The sequence below is a fragment of the Ranitomeya variabilis genome, chromosome 1, assembly GCF_051348905.1.
Source record: "Ranitomeya variabilis isolate aRanVar5 chromosome 1, aRanVar5.hap1, whole genome shotgun sequence".
Lineage (NCBI taxonomy): Eukaryota > Metazoa > Chordata > Amphibia > Anura > Dendrobatidae > Ranitomeya > Ranitomeya variabilis.
Genome location: NC_135232.1, coordinates 262,300,265 through 262,320,308, shown reverse-complemented (window position 1 = coordinate 262,320,308; position 20,044 = coordinate 262,300,265). Strand labels below are relative to the sequence as shown.

General features: G+C 40.1%; 1 protein-coding gene across 1 annotated transcript in view; it reads left to right on the top strand.

The window, feature by feature from the left end:
* CDC45 (cell division cycle 45) overlaps positions 1-18,915 on the top strand; it is a 64,797-nt gene extending 45,882 nt beyond the window's left edge. The window contains exons 9-19 of the mRNA XM_077293410.1: positions 726-776; positions 1,281-1,400; positions 2,440-2,571; positions 3,158-3,256; positions 4,196-4,357; positions 5,662-5,800; positions 13,907-13,990; positions 14,936-15,054; positions 15,629-15,705; positions 16,055-16,120; positions 18,548-18,915. Coding sequence (XP_077149525.1) covers positions 726-776; positions 1,281-1,400; positions 2,440-2,571; positions 3,158-3,256; positions 4,196-4,357; positions 5,662-5,800; positions 13,907-13,990; positions 14,936-15,054; positions 15,629-15,705; positions 16,055-16,119 — 1,048 coding nt within the window. The 3' untranslated portion in view covers position 16,120; positions 18,548-18,915. The remainder of the gene's footprint in view (positions 1-725; positions 777-1,280; positions 1,401-2,439; positions 2,572-3,157; positions 3,257-4,195; positions 4,358-5,661; positions 5,801-13,906; positions 13,991-14,935; positions 15,055-15,628; positions 15,706-16,054; positions 16,121-18,547) is intronic.
* The last annotated feature ends 1,129 nt before the right edge of the window (positions 18,916-20,044 follow it).

Below are 20,044 nucleotides of genomic sequence, written 5' to 3'. Positions count from 1 at the left end.
TAGGATGCCACCGCATTCAAGTGCAGGCGTGGCTCCGTAACGTTCTGTTCTGTTCGCTAGGCCACTGTCAGGATCCCACCCCTGACAGAGACCCCCCTGAATCTTCCCCTGCAACACCCTCTGCCACAGGATGTTGCCTGGATCCAACCCAGTCAGCTTCTGACTAACTTCCTATCGGCCCCCAGTTTTACCAGATTGTGAGGAGTGGCCTAATACATAGAACCCTTTGCTTCCCCTGGTGGCCAGAATGTGACGTGTATTGGTGTCTGTGATACCTGGTCAGGTGAGCTCCTTAAGTGCCATCAGACGTACCATCACTCCCCTTAGTGGCAGAGCGACAGTACTGCAACGACCAGGACTCTGGGGCGCTGCACTTAACATGTCAATCTCCGCAAGGAGAAACGATACTTCTTGGATAAAAATATTTAAAAAAATAAAAAAGTTCAATTTCAAAGACATACTGATGGGGAATTTAGATTGTGAGCCCCATCGGGGACAGTGATGATAATGTGTGCAAACTGTAAAGCGCTGCGGAATATGTTAGCGCTATATAAAAATAAAGATTATTATAAAGATTAATTTCACCCCATTCAAAATAAAACAATAATGAAAAACCAAACATACACATATTTGGTATCTCCGCATTCAGAATCGCCCAATCGTATCTGCATCAAAATGGTATCAATAAAAACATCAGCTTTCATTTTTTCCATTCCCTCACTTAGGTGGTCTATTGTTGGTCTGACTGACCAGTGGGTACAAGACAGAATTACTCAGTAAGTTTACTATATCGGTCTCTATAAAATATATGTTAACCATTAAGATGTATTGATTTTAAAATATAACAAATTTGAATAGTGATTCCTAGGTATTATATTTACACATATGTATGATTCTAGAATTGAAGTCTTCAAACAGAGGCTGGACAGACACCGGAGATGGTGTAGTGAATGCTGCATTGAGGAGGGGGTTGGACACGATGACCCTGGAGGTCCCTTCCAACTCTACCATTCTATAATTCTATATTTTACCTTATTTTTACATTTATTAGAGAGATATAGATATTATACACATAAACAAACACGCCCATGTATGTTACTGCTATATATATATATAGATAGATAGATGGGTATATAATAATGTGTATCTATATATATATATATATATGTGTACACACACATATTGTGTATGTATATATTAACGACACCAACTTGAGCTGGAATAATAATTTACCAGTGTTCGATATGTTTTGTACAAATACGCATAATGTTGTTTTGCAGGATGAAATATGTGACTGATGTGGGCACACTCCAGCGCCATGTTTCTAGACACAACCACCGCAATGAGGATGAGGAGAACTCCCTTTCTATCGACTGCATGAGGATAGCCTTTGAGTATGAGTATCCTTTACGTTTTAGTCTCCTGCTCACTGTCAGACATTTACATGTTGAGTCGTTCCACACATTACTCTACTGTCATAGACAATGATCGCTATACATGGCACTCAATAATATACATGGCACTCAATAATATACATGGCACAGGGTTCATTTAGTGGCTGTGCTGCTCAAGTCCTGGCAATAACATGAGTGCTGGAACTTATTAGAACCTAATTAGCTCTACAGTGTGTGTTACCAGTTTCTTCCACCCAGTGATATTTCAGCAAACAAATAAAAGCAAAATAGTCAAGAGAATATTAAAAATGTATATATAACTTCTTTCTGATATTGCCAAATAGCGAAGAGTATTAAATTGGCATCAAACTTAAAGCTCTGTGTATCAAAATGCCAAAAGTATTTGAATATCCGGACAAGATAATTTACAGCTTTTAAACTTGCTCATACTAAATTATTCTACTTACTTTTTTGTACCAATACCACAACTTTCAAGAACTCCTTGCTGTTCTTCAATTGGAACTTTCCCAGTTATTCTTTAATAATTGTTCCTGTGATGGACACACTGCCATTGTGCTAGTACGTTACACCCAACACAAATTTGTACCCCTGAAGAATAAATCGTAAGGGGACCTATTAAATTACTGCAAGCAGAGATGTTGAAATCTGTCATGTATTGATACAGAAAATGTTTTACCTTTTCATTATATAAAAAATGACCATTTTTTGCTGCAACAGAAGAACCTCTTTAATTTGCTTGTTGGTATATGCAACAGCAATCACTATTTCCGAAAAACTTCAAAATATTGAACGTTTTGTCAGAAGTATGCTTCGTTTGTTGTAAATGTTAAGACCAAGCTCAGCTAAGATTTTCTCAAGTTTCCTTTTTTTTGTCTAAAAAATTTTGCATCCTAACTGAATGATTGCATTGTAAATCTGACATTGGATAAATTTTGTCAAATGCTGATGTGGAAATTGATATGGACTGCCTAGTTTTTCACGCCTGATTGGTCAATTTAGTTTTCTTTAACATTTGTGGTGTTAGTATGCGTCTTTCTTTATACCAGCACTGGTCGTTATATGAAAGCATCTGCAACTCGAGCTATACGTCTTCCAGTCTCAAGCTCTGGTCTGTGCAAGGACAAAAAAAGCTTCAAGAATTCTTGGCAGACATGGGGTAAATGACCATATGGGAATTTTTTTTTTTTATTATTATTTTTTATTTATTTTTTTTTTTAACTCCGATGGTTTTTAATGAAAGATTTCTGGAATAAACCAAAGGTCACAACAATTTCTGATTAACAGTTCCAGAGAGCGCAAAAAGGAAAGTAAGTGGGTGTTAATACAGCATGGGGTAATGTGGAGGAGAAGGGGTTTAGATGAGCAATAATCTGAAATGTAGTAGCGGCTAAAAAGCTGTTACAGTGCTAATGGCAGGGTTATTCTGAGCTCAGCATTCAGAGAACTTGTAGATCTGCAGCAGGGGAAGTTGTGATTTAAAAAAAAAACTACAAGTAAGCAGCCCAGTAAGTGAGAAATCACTGGAATCCGGGTCTGCCTCTAAATCACACTCTGAGATGGGGTAGCTAAAACCTGCTGATAGATTCCCTTTAACCATCTTTGCCGCTTGCTATGTTGCCTCACTTGATTCATCTGAGTGCTCGGGTATTTCTTGCATTTCCCATGCTTAAATCTGCGTTTTCCACCCTTTACTTTTCATTGTCTTCTGAAAAGTAAAGTAAAATCTGTGTGCTGTCTTTCAGGCTTCCTTTAAAGCAAGTGAAACAGAAGTTTCACTCCATGGACATTTCCCTAAAGGAAAATCTGCGGGAAATGATTGAAGAATCTGCCAACAAATTTGGGTAAATGACATTAGTATTTTTTTTGTCTTGTTTAATTATTCACATTAGTCAGACAACATGACAGTACATCAGTTTCTGTAGGTAGGAGGGGAGCACTTGTCAGGTTCGCCGCCTTGATTGGGGGCGCCAGTAACAAGACCTCTTTAGATTAGCGTTTAGATCGTTCTAAATAAAAGCAGGAGTTTAGTTTCCATCTTGTGTCCAGAGTGGGATCTAACTCCCAATTCTGGGAGGTAACGGTTGTAATTCCCCTCCTTCATGATTGGGCTTCTTTAGATGATGCCTTCATATTACATTTCTTTTCAGCGTTTACGTTTGCAAAATCGCAGCAAATATTCCAGTCTGACTGCACAGTGTAACTTCATCCTTAACCCATACAAGGGTAAAGGGTGTATTAGAAAAAACAGGAATAGGAATTGGACGTTTTTCTGGATGAAATTTCTGAACCCGATCTCAGACTCTTGCAAACCTGACGCCCTTTGAACGATCTGTCGTAAAGGTTTATGCATCATGCTGCAAACATCTCAATGTAAAAGAGCCGTGTGTAAGACGCTGTTGATAAATCTGCCATGTAACCTCTTCTATCCACAACAATTTTAAGTACGGAAAAGGGAGCTATAAGCTTATCCATGTGAATGTGAAGACGAGGCTACTACTACTACTACTACTGTACTTTGTGTGAATGGCGAAGAATTGTAGCTGATCCAATTCTTAGTGTAGAATGCACAAAAATAAGAGTTGGCAAATTCTTTAGCTACAAAGTCAGTTCTTGAACTCTTAGATATGTAGGCTCAGTGCCACGCCTGTAGGTGTCGCTGTTTATTGTAGGAATACCAAACTCTGAGACTCCCCTAATTATACAGAGACCATATTATTGAGAACAGCAAGCTATTTCATCAGTAAGAAAATGAGCTAAAAATCTTGTTCTTTTACTGACAGGATGAAGGACATCAGGGTGCAGACCTTCAGTGTGCAGTTTGGATTTAAGAATAGGTTTCTGGCCACTGACATCGTGTTTGCTGTCATTTCTCTTTTGGAAAACCCGGAGAAAGACGAGCATGGGACGGATAACTTCATCAAGGCTTTAGACAGCCTGTCCAGGTAGATAATGTTTACATCTTACCGCACTTATACCCAAGAAGAAAATGGTATAATCCTTTCATTATACTGCAGCATTCAGGCTTTATCTAGTGGAGAATCTGGCAAATGTATGCGGTGAATGTAAAGCCATGCCATGCAAGGGCCACCATCCTTAAAATGTATGCTGCAGGGTATGCTTTTTTACTTTTTAATCCTTTTCAGGTTCCAGGCATTTTTCATTTTTGCGCTTTCATTTTCCTCCCTTTGTTCCAAGAGCCTTTTTTTGCAGTACTAGTTATAGTTTGAACAACATTCATTAATTTTATAGCGTATAAGGGGAACATTTCGCCTTTGCCTCGTTTAAAGGGTTGATCTTGACTTTTAGGATGGCTTCCCCAATAGATGGCACTAGAGTTCAAGTCATCGTCCTCTCTGCAGAGGCGATTTGTACCATATAATGCAGTGAAAAACAGAAAAAAAATTCAAGGTGCCTGAATGGTGAAACTCTGCCTTTTTTTTTTTGCGGAGTTCACTGTATAGTAGAATTGAAATGGCAATGGGTTTCTCCAGGTCAGTGCAATTCAGGTAATTCTAACTTTATACTTTTTTTTGTTTCGTATTTCACTGGTTAAAAACATTTTGAACCTCCCCCAAAAAAAATTTCGCACCATTTTATGTGACTTGTAACATTTTTATTATTCTGTCCATGGTGCTGTGAGTTTTTTTTTTTTCTCCAGCACTAAGCTATACGATTTTGGCACAATTTTGGGGTGCATCCAACAAATTTGACTGCTTTATATTACATTTGTTTGGGGAAATGTGCCAATCAAAAGAACATCAGTTCTAGTGTTTTGATTAATTATATTTTTAAAGTAAAAATAATTTTATGTTTTTGTTAGAATTTCCTTGAACGTGACGATGCTATCCCCAGCTTTTATGGTAACCGATCGCCTACCCACAATTTCATTGCAGAGGTCTGCTGGGAGCAAATGCCGATCAAATGCCACTGTCAGTGATTGACAGTGCAAACTAAATGGTTAACAGCGATCAGAGCTAGTGCCGACCACTGCTGTTACAGCTATCTGCTCAGACCTGAGCGACCTGTGGAATATGTATGCTGCGCTTTTTTTTTTTTTTTTTACATAACACATTACAAAAATTTTTTTTATAGCCCCGTAGAATGTGTCCAAGGCATAATGGGTTATGTGACAATTACCAAAATGATTTAACTAAAACGATTTGTGGCACCTGCACCATTATTAACGGTTTCTGTATGTTGGGAGCAGAGAAAATTATCGTTTGTAACATTTTTAATTGTTTTACAGGAGCAACCTTGATAAGCTGCACAATGGCCTGGAGCTCTCTAAGAAGCTATTACGTGCCATTCAACAGACTGTAGCCAGTTGTATTTGCACCAATCTTATTCTATCGCAGGGCCCTTTCCTGTATTGTTATCTTATGGAGGTTGGTATCAAACATTCAGGGCCACTCTGAGTTTTCACACAGTTTTCTGACCAATCTGACTGACCTGGCAATGATAAAAATTGGTTTCTCGATTACAACCACCGAAATTTAATGTAGACGAGAACCAATTCTCATCAGATCCTGTTTTACGCTCTAAAAACTGCTGTAATTGTCAGGCAGATCAGTTTTCAGGCAAATGAGACTGATTTTAATTTGCTCACTTGTTCATTTACACGCACAAATTTTGGGATACATCCTTATTCTACGGTACCGCATGCAGATGAAAGCCATGCTCACCTGCAGGGTTCAACTGAGTATTACCGCTAAAATTAACATCAGCCGATCTTTTTAATATTGGTGGGTTCAGCCAAGAGTCTAACATCTGTAGGGACCTTCCAACACTTCCCGACAGTTGATGTTGGGAAGTTTAAGATAGACATGTCTGATTTCTGGCTGTGGATTACAGTGAGAGAAACCACAGCCAGAGGGGTCTGGTAGCAGCGCTCTCATAGCGAACAGACGAACCTGCAGCAGAGTTGAGCGCTCTTGTGTATGGGACTGAGAGCTGCTGGTAAGTATACAAGTATAATAATTAAATATACAAACTAATGGTAAAAAAGAATAAATTGCCTAAAAAAAATCCCTAATTTATTAGAACATGTAGTGATGTGAAAATAAAGTGCAAGTGGATATATCCTCAAAATCCCAATGATAATAATCATTGTGAGATATCCTATAAAATGACATCAATAGTAGACATTAGAATGCAAAATACCTTTACAGTGTTGCTGACCCATGTGTGCTGAGACATAAAGCACGTTTCACCCTGCTTCCTCAGGGGGTGTGTATGAAGAGTACACGACCTGTGAGGAAGCTTTTCAAAGCTTTTTAGGCCAGAATTCTGGCGGCAGGGTCGGACTGGCCCACCGGGAGATCTGAGAATCCTCTGGTGGGCCTGCCCCCCCAGTGGGCCCTCAGCAGACTCCTGCTCTCTCCTGTATTTTAGTGTATTATGATTGCATGCACCCAGTAGTGAGTGGGTTATTCCATACCCAGTGCTGGCCGCCTGCACTGCTCAGTAACAAGTGATGTGAGGTGAGAGCTTTCTCATCACCTGCTGCGGCTTCTACTGATGTCGTGGCGCTGCTCTCTCAGCTGCGCAGTGCTCATGAGATCAAAAGAAGCGGCAGCAGCAGGTGATAGAAAGCTCTCACATCACTTGGTGCTGAGCAGTGCAGACAGCCAGCACCGGGTATATAATAACGCACCACGCACAGCACAGAGCCACAGGCTGTGAGACACTGCACACAGCGTCTAGAACGGAGTTGATTTTTGGGCGTCCATCAGACCAGTGACCTGATAGCAGGAAGCAGCGCTGTGCTGACTGAGGCTGCTGGAGCCCTGTGAGTAGGGGACCGAGGGGGCTGCACTATGGAACTGTGTGAGGAGAGGAATGAGGGTCTGCACAATGGATCCTTGCTCAGAATTCAGTGTGAGTGGTCAGAGGATGTATTTATTTGATGTAACTTGAAAGGGGCTGTGTGGAGAAGGAGAGATGATGAGGGGGCTGTGTGGAGAAGGAAGGATGATGAGGGGGCTGGGTGGAGAAGGAGAGATGATGAGGGGCTGTGTGGAAAAGGAGGGATGATGAGGGGCTGTGGAGAAGGAGGGATGATGAGGGACTGTGTGGAGAAGGAGAGATGATGAGGGGGCTGTGTGGAGGAGGAGAGATGATGAGGGGCTGTGTGATGATGGAGGGATGATGAGGGGGCTGTGTGGAGAAGGAGAGGTGAGGGGGCTGTGTGGAGAAGGAGGGATGATGAGGGGGCTGTGTGGAGAAGGAGAGAGGATGAGGGGCTGTGTGGAGAAGGAGGGATGATGAGGGACTGTGTGGAGAAGGAGAGATGATGAGGGGGCTGTGTGGAGGAGGAGAGATGATGAGGGGCTGTGTGATGAAGGAGGGATGATGAGGGGCTGTGTGGAGGAGGGATGATGAGGGCGCTGTGTGGAGAAGGAGGGATGATGAGGGGGCTGTGTGGAGAAGGAGGGATGATGAGAGGGCTGTGTGGAGAAGGAGGGATGATGAGGGGCTGTGTGGAGAAGGAGAGATGATGAGGGGCTGTGTGATGAAGGAGGGATGATGAGGGGCTGTGTGGAGAAGGAGAGATGATGAGGGGCTGTGTCATGAAGGAGGGATGATGGGGCTGTGTGGAGAAGGAGAGATGATGAGGGGGCTGTGGAGAAGGAGGGATGATGAAGGGGCTGTGTGGAGAAGGAGAGATGAGGGGCTGTGTGATGGAGGGATGATGAGGGGGCTGTGTGGAGGAGGGATGATGATGGGGGCTGTGTGGAGAAGGAGGGATGCTGAAGGGGCTGTGGAGAAGGAGGGATGATGAGGGGGCTGTGTGGAGAAGGAGGGATGATGAGGGGGGCTAAGTGTAGAAGGAAGGATGATGAGGGGCTGTGTGGAGAAGGAGGGATGATGAGCTTTGTGGAAAAGGGGGGTGATGAAGGGGCTGTGTGGAAAAGGGGGGATGATGAGCTTTGTGGGAAAAAGAGGGTGATCAGGGGCTGTGTGGAGAAGAGGGGGAGTGAGAAAAAGCCCATTGGTGTGTTCACCGCCTCTGCACCGTGGGACGATCTCACCAAGGTCACCACAGTTCAGGGGCCTGGCTGGGAACACAAGCTTAAGTGACTTGCCGTAACCTCAATGAGGTTAGCCAACGCCAGTGACCAGAGGTAAACTTTATACCTCCGATCACAGCTGCGGGCTCGCATCATTTAACAGCGTGTGAACATCAGCTGTCTGACTGGTGGTAATGATTTTACCGCCGATCAGAAGCAGTTTTATACATAAACACAATCCAATAGTGGATTCACCACCTCAAAAAACAACATTACCTAACAAACACCATACTGGTAGTAGGTGAAAAAGAGGCATAGGCAAATATAAAAACATATATACTTTATTGACAATTAATAAAACAGACAAGACAAGGATATTCATGCAAGACTGATTACAGGCAGAACAGGACAATATATCGACATACTAATGGGTAATTAGAGCCGTTGGACTAACTTACTATATAATATCAAATCAGCCAATTAAGAGGTAAATATGCACAACTTTAATGCACTCTATATGGATTATTACAAAAAAGGGGGATTTCTATATAAAGCTTCCCATAAAAAGAATTATTACTTATTTCTAATGGGGGCCAAAAAATCTCCAGATTAAATCTCCAGCATCACAATATTAGAAAGTGTCTAGTGCATCTGAGATAAGGTGCTCTATCATATCCTCATTCCTAATGGCAAGAATAAACTCTCCCAAGCAGCATAACAATATTGGAAAGTGGCTAGTGCATCTGAAGTAAAGTGCTATGACCTATCGTTATTACCAATGGCAGGTAGCAATAATATAATTAACGAAATCCTAAACGGCATATTACTTACATAAGTATGTTTTCCAGCCTGCGTGCTCCTCAGTCACCCCGACAGCGCCGTTTCGCCTCTGTGGCTTCCTCAAAATAGGGGCATATGTGTACGCTGTAAAAGGCATATGCCTTTATACCCCCACCCACAGCTGAATCTCATGTCGGCGTGCCCGGCATGTAGTTGCGCATGCGCCGATGACGGACTTCCCTAGAGACAAATAGTGACCTCCTATCCTCCGCGCCTGGAACGCAAAGCGTGACACGCTCTGCGTCGCCTAATTTGAGCGGAGGAGGAGAGCACGGGGTCGTCCCCAATAGCGCATGCGTCAGCCGGGCAGCGAGATCTTTGAATATGCTTCAGGTAATACTAAAAACGCATGGACAGTGGGCATTTTGTAATATTAACAAACAATACATAGATCCCTAGCATAGAAATAAACAAATAGACAAAAGATATATATATAATATTAAAAATAAATAGTGAACTGTGCTTAATCCAATAAATTACAAACCACATCAATGTTATAAATAAAACACACAATTAAATAACAGTGACAGAGTAATAAATATATATAGTATATAAACAATAAAGTGATACCGTGCCTATAATTCATGTCAGTTATATACCCAATACAAGGTACCATAATCTGACATCTATAGTAATATAATACAATAGAATGCATCAGTGAAATATAAATTAAATAAAATCAATGAAGTGATATTATGATACTGAAAAATAAATACCCAGATTATACACCCTGAAACAACATGCCATAATATGACAAAGAATAATATTTAAAAACAACATGTCCCACTGGATTTATAATACACAAAATTAATAATAAAAATGTCTTCTTATGCAAATAGGATATCGATTCAGGGAAGAATTAATTTCAATTAATCTTCACATTATTGTTTCTTTATTTTACAGAAGTCCCTTTCATCTATACGTATTACTTCCTTCCGATACGAATCCTCCTAAAGCTAGGAATAAAATCAATACAATAATTAAAAACAACATACACACAAACCATTTAAAAACAGGAAAGACAGGGGAAAAAAAGAAAAGTAACAGATAAAATTACCTATAATATATTAAAGATCTCTCTTTACAGGAATGAGTTGAACCCTAGACTCTCATTCAGACCATTAGGGGCCATAGTACCTAGTAGGTAGATCCACCTACTCTCCTTTTGAGCCAGGATCCTTCCAAGATTACCTCCCCTAGGGCCGAGGCATACTTGATCAATGGCCCGAATCTCGAGCCCTGTTGGATCACTCCTGTGATACACTCTAAAGTGCTTTGGCAGTGTTTTAAGGGACTTAATATCCTCTATTGCTGCTGACTTCTCAATGTCCCTTATGTGCTCTCTTGTCCTCACTCTTAGTTCTCGTGTAGTCAATCCTATATAAATTTTCTTACAAGGACAGCGTGCATGATATATCACGCCCTTTGATGCACATGTAAGGGACTTCCAAATTTTATACACTTTAGATCCATCAAAATTCTCAAAAATAGTGCTTTTGACATGATTCCTACAGGCCCTACATGAGGAACATGGAAAGAAACCCCTTACTTCACTCCTCGTACTGAAAGCTGCTGGACCTGAATAATGACTATGTACCAACATGTCATTCAGGTTCCTTGACCGTTTTGGTGTCATTAACGGATAATTTGACAGCACCTTTTTAAGTATTGGGTCTGACTGTAATACTCCCCAGTATTTATTCATAATAGTGACAAGCTCAGGCCATTGCTTATTATACTCCGTGATAAATCTCACCTGATTGGCTGTCCCTGTTGTGTTTTTCCTCTTTTGATGATATAACAAATCTTCTCTGGTGCATTTTGATGCTTTTTTGAAGCCTCTTTTTATTTGTCTATTGCTATATCCTCGGTCCTGCAGTCTGCGAGTAAGGTCCTCCGCTTGTTCAAGGAAGGCTTCTTCAGTAGTGCAAATCCTTTTTATCCTCATAAATTGTCCAGTGGGGATCCCATTCAAAGTGGACCTATGATGAGCAGAGGATGCAGATAACAACGTATTCGTGGCTGTTGGCTTTCTGAAGACATTTGTAATTACTTTACATATCTACATATTACATACATATATCACGCACGCTGTCCTTGTAAGAAAATTTATATAGGATTGACTACACGAGAACTAAGAGTGAGGACAAGAGAGCACATAAGGGACATTGAGAAGTCAGCAGCAATAGAGGATATTAAGTCCCTTAAAACACTGCCAAAGCACTTTAGAGTGTATCACAGGAGTGATCCAACAGGGCTCGAGATTCGGGCCATTGATCAAGTATGCCTCGGCCCTAGGGGAGGTAATCTTGGAAGGATCCTTGCTCAAAAGGAGAGTAGGTGGATCTACCTACTAGGTACTATGGCCCCTAATGGTCTGAATGAGAGTCTAGGGTTCAACGCATTCCTGTAAAGAGAGATCTTTAATATATTATAGGTAATTTTATCTGTTACTTTTCTTTTTTCCCCTGTCTTTCCTGTTTTTAAATTGTTTGTGTGTATGTTGTTTTTAATTATTGTATTGATTTTATTCCTAGCTTTAGGAGGATTCGTATCGGAAGGAAGTAATACGTATAGATGAAAGGGACTTCTGTAAAATAAAGAAACAATAATGTGAAGATTAATTGAAATTAATTCTTCCCTGAATCGATATCCTATTTGCATAAGAAGACATTTTTATTATTAATTTTGTGTATTATAAATCCAGTGGGACATGTTGTTTTTAAATATTATTCTTTGTCATATTATGGCATGTTGTTTCAGGGTGTATAATCTGGGTATTTATTTTTCAGTATCATAATATCACTTCATTGATTTTATTTAATTTATATTTCACTGATGCATTCTATTGTATTATATTATTATAGATGTCAGATTATGGTACCTTGTATTGGGTATATAACTGACATGAATTATAGGCACGGTATCACTTTATTGTTTATATACTATATATATTTATTACTCTGTCACTGTTATTTAATTGTGTGTTTTATTTATAACATTGATGTGGTTTGTAATTTATTGGATTAAGCACAGTTCACTATTTATTTTTAATATTATATATATATATATATCTTTTGTCTATTTGTTTATTTCTATGCTAGGGATCTATGTATTGTTTGTTAATATTACAAAATGCCCACTGTCCATGCGTTTTTAGTATTACCTGAAGCATATTCAAAGATCTCGCTGCCCGGCTGACGCATGCGCTATTGGGGACGACCCCGTGCTCTCCTCCTCCGCTCAAATTAGGCGACGCAGAGCGTGTCACGCTTTGCGTTCCAGGCGCGGAGGATAGGAGGTCACTATTTGTCTCTAGGGAAGTCCGTCATCAGCGCATGCGCAACTACATGCCGGGCACGCCGACATGAGATTCAGCTGTGGGTGGGGGTATAAAGGCATATGCCTTTTACAGCGTACACATATGCCCCTATTTTGAGGAAGCCACAGAGGCGAAACGGCGCTGTCGGGGTGACTGAGGAGCACGCAGGCTGGAAAACATACTTATGTAAGTAATATGCCGTTTAGGATTTCGTTAATTATATTATTGCTACCTGCCATTGGTAATAACGATAGGTCATAGCACTTTACTTCAGATGCACTAGCCACTTTCCAATATTGTTATGCTGCTTGGGAGAGTTTATTCTTGCCATTAGGAATGAGGATATGATAGAGCACCTTATCTCAGATGCACTAGACACTTTCTAATATTGTGATGCTGGAGATTTAATCTGGAGATTTTTTGGCCCCCATTAGAAATAAGTAATAATTCTTTTTATGGGAAGCTTTATATAGAAATCCCCCTTTTTTGTAATAATCCATATAGAGTGCATTAAAGTTGTGCATATTTACCTCTTAATTGGCTGATTTGATATTATATAGTAAGTTAGTCCAACGGCTCTAATTACCCATTAGTATGTTGATATATTGTCCTGTTCTGCCTGTAATCAGTCTTGCATGAATATCCTTGTCTTGTCTGTTTTATTAATTGTCAATAAAGTATATATGTTTTTATATTTGCCTATGCCTCTTTTTCACCTACTACCAGTATGGTGTTTGTTAGGTAACGATCAGAAGCAGTGTTTGCCGCTCTGTCTTGCATCTGACAGAGTGGTAAACACTGGATGTATGGGCCACCCATTCAAATAATTGGGGTCCAGGTACTGTTCTGGTACCCGAACCTGGACTCATTTTTAACTGTTCGGCCGGACCCGGACATCTAGGGGTTCGCTCATCTCTAATCCTGTGTCTAGTGTGTGACTGGTGTGTATGTGTCGTGTCTATTGTGTGTATGTGGCACATGTCTAAATAATAAAATCTTTTTGTGCTTATAGAATATCATTGTTCTCGGCAGCACTTGTCTTGTTTACACAAAATGATCTGCTGCCAATAAGGGTGCTTAACTAGATGGAAACTAAGGGAAGACTCTGCAGCTAGTACCCCTTAAGCATGGTGGGCCCTTAGAATGATTTTCTCTGGTGGGCCCAAACTACTCCAGTCCAACGCTGTCTGGCGGAAAAGCTTTGAATTGGGCACACAGTTTCTATGTAAACAACAAAAAAAAAAATCCGTAAATTATTTTGGGTAATAGCCCTTTAATCTTTAAAATGAGCTCAAAATTTGTTTATTTGTTATGTTTAGGGAACTCCAGATGTCAAGATGTTTTCAAAACCTGTGTCATTGAGTCTGCTTTGCAAATACTTGCTGAAATCCTTTGTCAGTTCTGTGAGTATATATTTGATGTTACTTCAAATATTATGTAAAAATATGGCTAATTGGTTTTTAACTTGCACGTTATGTATGTCACATCTGTGACAATGAGTATAGCATTTGTTGACTATATATATTTTTTTTCCTTCAAATATTTTTGGTCAGGTAAAGTCTAAACAGCAGCTAACCCGCTCATTGACTGTTTGCAGGTCCAAACATTCTCGCAAACTGAAAATCCATAGTCGCCCTTTTGTATGCCTGTAGATTGCAAAGATACTAGGTGACCATATAGCCATTGTTTAGTTACTGGCTCTGATTCACTCTAACCTCGAATATTTTTATTATTATTTCAAACCTAATACATAACACAAACTACAAGTACAATAAACATAGCTGAATGTGTGACTGGCTAGTACGGAGACGGAGATAACCCTGTCCACAATGTTCTGTTAAGGGCAAGAGTACAAAGCTATTTCATAAAAGAATTAGAATTTTGCGCTAACTGCGAGGGAAGGACAAACAGAATTTGAATCGAAATAAACTTTGAAAGACAATTGCCGGTTGACTGTCAGAAAGAGGATGAGGTCTTTCCTGACTTCATGACTGATTGCTGCATTTCCAGCTCTTTAAATGTGTTCTTTTCTAAAACTGTCCAATTTAAGGCTGTGCACTGCTCTCCTTCAATTGTGAGCTTTTCCTTGGCTGTGCTTACTGTAAAGACTTCTTTCCGTTGACTGGGAAACCATGCTTCCTCCAATCTTGAGGGATATCCTCCTGTCAATTGCACTTGAAAAGGGTTCAAAAGTTCTCTTTGGAAAAAATATTGACTATTTAGCATATTTGTTTGAGTCTCCACACCCTGGATGTTCAGTTTTGGTTTTAAAAGATGAATGGTTTGCCAAATATGTTGTGATATCCATGTCTGAAATGACTGTTCTATTTTTATTTTCTTAATATTAGACTAAAAACAAACGATGTAAGCTTCTCCCTCTGGTCTTGGCTGCTCCGCTAGATATTGAGAAGGGGACAGTGATTATGGTGGGAATTCCTCCAGAAGTTGAGAGTTCTGACAAAAAGAAGTAAGATCCTTTTATTTGGGGTACAGATTAGCCTTTGTGAACACAGGATTTGTTTCCTTATCTTTTTAAAAGGGGGTGTCCACCACCAGATACTTACCTACTGCAACAGCCTTGCGCCTCTGCACTCAACATCTGTATCACGTAACCGCTGCAGCCAATCGGCAGCAGCCTTCACCACTCGCTCAAGTAACTGGCATTATATGCAGGACTTTTCAGTAAGCAAGGCAAAATCCCAGCTTTGTTAAAATTCCGACATTGAATATCCTGTAAAAAATTCTGCAAAAGACAATGTAGATCTACATGTTTCAATTATGAAGCATCCTTAATCATGAACATTTTCAATACAGAACAATTGTATATGTTAGTCTTCTGACTGTAATTTTTCTTTTTTTGTAACTAATTTTCGCATTTTATGGTTTAGTAACTTTTTAATACACTATACTGTAGGCTTTGAGTTTGTGTAAAATTTAAATTTATCGTTTTCATTTTTAAGGTCCTAAATGCATAATGCTACTGGAATACTCATCTACCTTTTTCTTTTCTTTTTTTTTTTTTTAAACCTTTTTATCTCTAGTTTCTTTGGTCGAGCCTTTGAGAAAGCTGCGGAGAGTACAAGTTCTCGAACACTTCACAATCAGTTTGATATGTCAAGTGAGTGAAGACCATTCTTGATGAATTATGAGCTCTAAATCAAACTTTTGAGATTAAGCATTGCGGCTGGCTGCACAGTAGCTGCTGCAGTTGCTTTAATGAGGTCAGACTGTTAGTTCAGTATGACCCATGTCCCTCTTAACATGTTTTGAGTGGTTGGAATTTTACCAGCAAAATAGCCGAGAGGAAGTAGTGGGGGGTTGACTTCTGGAGAAGTTGCTTTTCATCCCTGAGCATGTGAATAGATCTGATGATAACTAATAATGTATTTTCAAGCTCATAGTGAATTTGGACTTTAGGAGTTGCAGGTTAATGATGATGATTTTTTTTTTGTTTACATCGTTTTTAGTAATTGAATTAAGGACGGAAGACCGAAGCAAATTTCTAGATGCTCTCATTTCTCTCCTCTCATAAGGTATGTTAAATTCAGAATTTACATATTTTCTCAATTGTTGGAGATTTTACCCATAATTGCTTAATTTAACTAAACTCTTTATGGTTTTCTTTACATGTGATTGTAATAATTATATCTTACCCAACTATTTAATGGTTCATATTTGTACCTATGTTATAGAGCGGACTGACCTTTACAGCCACTTATTATATTCTTTAGAGGCATTAAAACAAAATAAATGTGTGTGTGTGTGTGTGTGTGTGTGTGTGTGTGTGTGTGTGTGTGTGTGTGTGTGTGTGTGTAGTACAGACCAAAAGTTTGGACACACCTTCTCATTTAAAGATTTTTTTTGTATTTTCATGACTATGAAAATTGCACATTCACACTGAAGGCATCAAAACTATGAATTAACACATGTGGAATTATATACGTAACAAAAAAGTGTGAAACAACTGAAATTATGTCTTATATTCTAGGTTCTTCAAGATAGCCACCTTTTGCTTTGATGACCGGGAATGGTTTTCACTTCACAGGTGTGCCCTGTCAGGTTTAATAAGTGGGATTTCTTGCCTTATAAATGGGGTTGGTACCATCAGTTGTGTTGTGCAGACGTCTGGTGGATACACAGCTGATAGTCCTACTGAATAGACTGTTAGAATTTGTATTATGGCAAGAAAAAAGCAGCTAAGTAAAGAAAAACGAGTGGCCATCATTACTTTAAGAAATGAAGGTCAGTCAGTCCGAAAAATTGGGAAAACTTTGAAAGTGTCCCCAAGTGCAGTGGCAAAAACCATCAAGCGCTACAAAGAAACCGGCTCACATGAGGACCGCCCCAGGAAAGGAAGACCAAGAGTCACCTCTGCTTCTGAGGATAAGTGTATTCGAGTCACCAGCCTCAGAAATCGCAGGTTAACAGCAGCTCAGATTAGAGACCAGGTCAATGCCACACAGAGTTCTAGCAGCAGACACATCTCTACAACAACTGTTAAGAGGAGACTTTGTGCAGCAGGCCTTCATGGTAAAATAGCTGCTAGGAAACCACTGCTAAGGACAGGCAACAAGCAGAAGAGATTTGTTTGGGCTAAAGAACGCAAGGAATGGACATTAGACCAGTGGAAATCTGTGCTTTGGTCTGATGAGTCCAAATTTGAGATCTTTGGATCAAACCACCGTGTCTTTGTGCAACGCAGAAAAGGTGAACGGATGGACTCTACATGCCTGGTTCCCACTGTGAAGCATGGAGGAGGAGGTGTGATGGTGTGGGGGTGCTTTGCTGGTGACACTGTTGGGGATTTATTCAAAATTGAAGGCATACTGAACCAGCATGGCTACCACAGCATCATGCAGTGGCATGCTATTCCATCCAGTTTGCGTTTAGTTGGACCATCATTTATTTTTCAACAGGACAATGACCCCAAACACACCTCCAGGCTGTGTAAGGGCTATTTGACCAAGAAGGAGAGTGGTGGGGTGCTACGCCAGATTACCTGGCCTCCACAGTCACCAGACCTGAACCCAATCGAGATGGTTTGGGGTGAGCTGGACCGCAGAGTGAAGGCAAAAGGGCCAACAAGTGTTAAGCATCTCTGGGAACTCCTTCAAGATTGTTGGAAGACCATTCCCAGTGACTACCTCTTGAAGCTCATCAAGAGTCTAAGGCTGTCGTCACACTAGCAGCATTTGGTCAGTATTTTACATCAGTATTTGTAAGCCAAAACCAGGAGTGGAACAATTAGAGGAAAAGTATAATAGAAACATATGCACCACTCCTGCATTTATCACCCACTCCTGGTTTTGGCTTACAAATACTGATGTAAAATACTGACCAAATACTGCTAGTGTGATGACAGCCTAACAGTCTATTCAGTAGGACTATCAGCTGTGTATCCACCAGACTTCTGCTCAACACAACTGATTGTCCCAACACCATTTATAAGGCAAGAAATCCCACTTATTAAACCTGACAGGGCACACCTGTGAAGTGAAAACCATTCCCGGTGACTACCTTTTGAAGCTCATCAAGAGAATGCCAAGAGTGTGCAAAGCAGGCATCAAAGCAAAAGGTGGCTACTTTGAAGAACCTAGAGTATAAGACCTATTTTCAGTTGTTCCACACTTTTTTGTTAAGGACATAATTCCAAATGTGTTAATTCATAGTTTTGATGCCTTCAGTGTGAATGTACAATTTTCATAGTCCTGAAAATACAGAAAAATCTTTAAATGAGAAGGTGTGTCCAAACTTTTGGTCTGTACTGTGTGTGTGTATATATGTGTGTGCGTGTGTATGTATGTATGTGTATATGTATATGTGTATATATATATATATATATATATATATATATATATATATATATATATATATATATATATATATTTTTTTTTTTTTTTTTATTATTATTATTTATACATTGCAGCAAACATATGGTAACCTGTAATTTCTCTTTCTAGGAAATGTTTCTCAAGTGGACCCTTGTGTTCTGTCACACTCTTCTCCATGTATATGAGCTTTTCTTTTATCCATCTTTTTTTTTTACATGTAATGTTTTTAATGTGCAAACTTTAAATTATAGCTGAGGCTTTTCAGCAGAAAATAATTTTATCATATTCTCTTCTGATTAGTCCCCTGGTATTGTAAATAAAACATATTAAAGCCATAAAGACTGCTCGTTTTGTTCTACTGGTTTATTCAGTAGTATTCATTATAATTCATCTATAACCAAACATTAGTCATTTAATTCATTTTGACTTTTAAGTCTACATCCATTTCCTTTCAAGCACTTGACTACGCTTTTGGTATTAAAGTTTATGTAATGAGGAGATGGCTTACTTTTTCCATAAACATTAGTTTTCATTCAAGAGAATCTTGAGCAAGTATACCTTTAACACTAGGTCATGGCCAGTGTTATGTGCTGGGTGTGAAACAGGTGGACACCTTACCATCACAACTATGAGCTCATTGGACATCCCCATTCCAAAGTCCTAATCAGTGAATTCACATATACAGCTATAGTATTATAAGGGGAGCAATTGTTTATGGCTTAGGAAGGTGATGTCCATTGAGCTCATAGTTGTGATGGTATGGAGTCCATATAGGTGATTCTGGTAAGACTTTCTACAGCATTTTGGAGTGAAAAGTGGCCCCGTATTTGTTTTTTCCATAAGACACTATGCATTCTGGTAGTTGGCATTCTCTACACTTCTGCCAAACCACTAGCTCTGATTGACACTTCCAGTAAAATGGGATTCATTACTTCAGAGAACATGTTTCCACCGCTCCAGAGTCCAGTAATGGTAAATTTATGCGACCACCCATGACGGCATCATGAGATGCCCACCAAGGACAGAAAACCTACATGCTAAAATGGGCGGTACCTCTCCCTTGCTTAAGTTGGTTTCCTGTCCTTGATGTCGGAACCTGTGTAGGCTTACCTGTGCAGGATGCCTGGAAGCTCCACGGTGGCTTCAGTGGGACTGCATTCATTAGCGGTGTTCCCTGACTGAGGATGGGTGTCTCTGGCGTGGCTCCAGCAAGCGTAGCAGTGTCTTCCCCTTTCTGAGCTCCCTGCATTGCGTCACTGAAATTAGACGTGTCGTGCGCCTGGAGCCAGAGGTGGGTGGAGACAGGGGAGGTGTGCCTGATGACTTCTCCTGGGATGGCTCCGGTGACTCACAGGGTGTGACTGCACCAAGAAAATTCACACCGGAAGGTGTGGGGATGATGTGGTTATACACTCCCTACTAGAGGGGGCATGACTAATGAAGAAACACCAGGTGTATCAAGATAATAGCCAGTCGGTCCAGAAATGCTTGGGGTTCTGGTCAGCACAGGTAATGCGGTTCCCCTTCTTTCTTGTCATTTATTGCCAGGGAAAGAAGTATGTGGCTAAAAACAAGCACAAAATATGCTTTGTGTAAGACCTTGTTACCCGACTCTTGTCCAGAAGA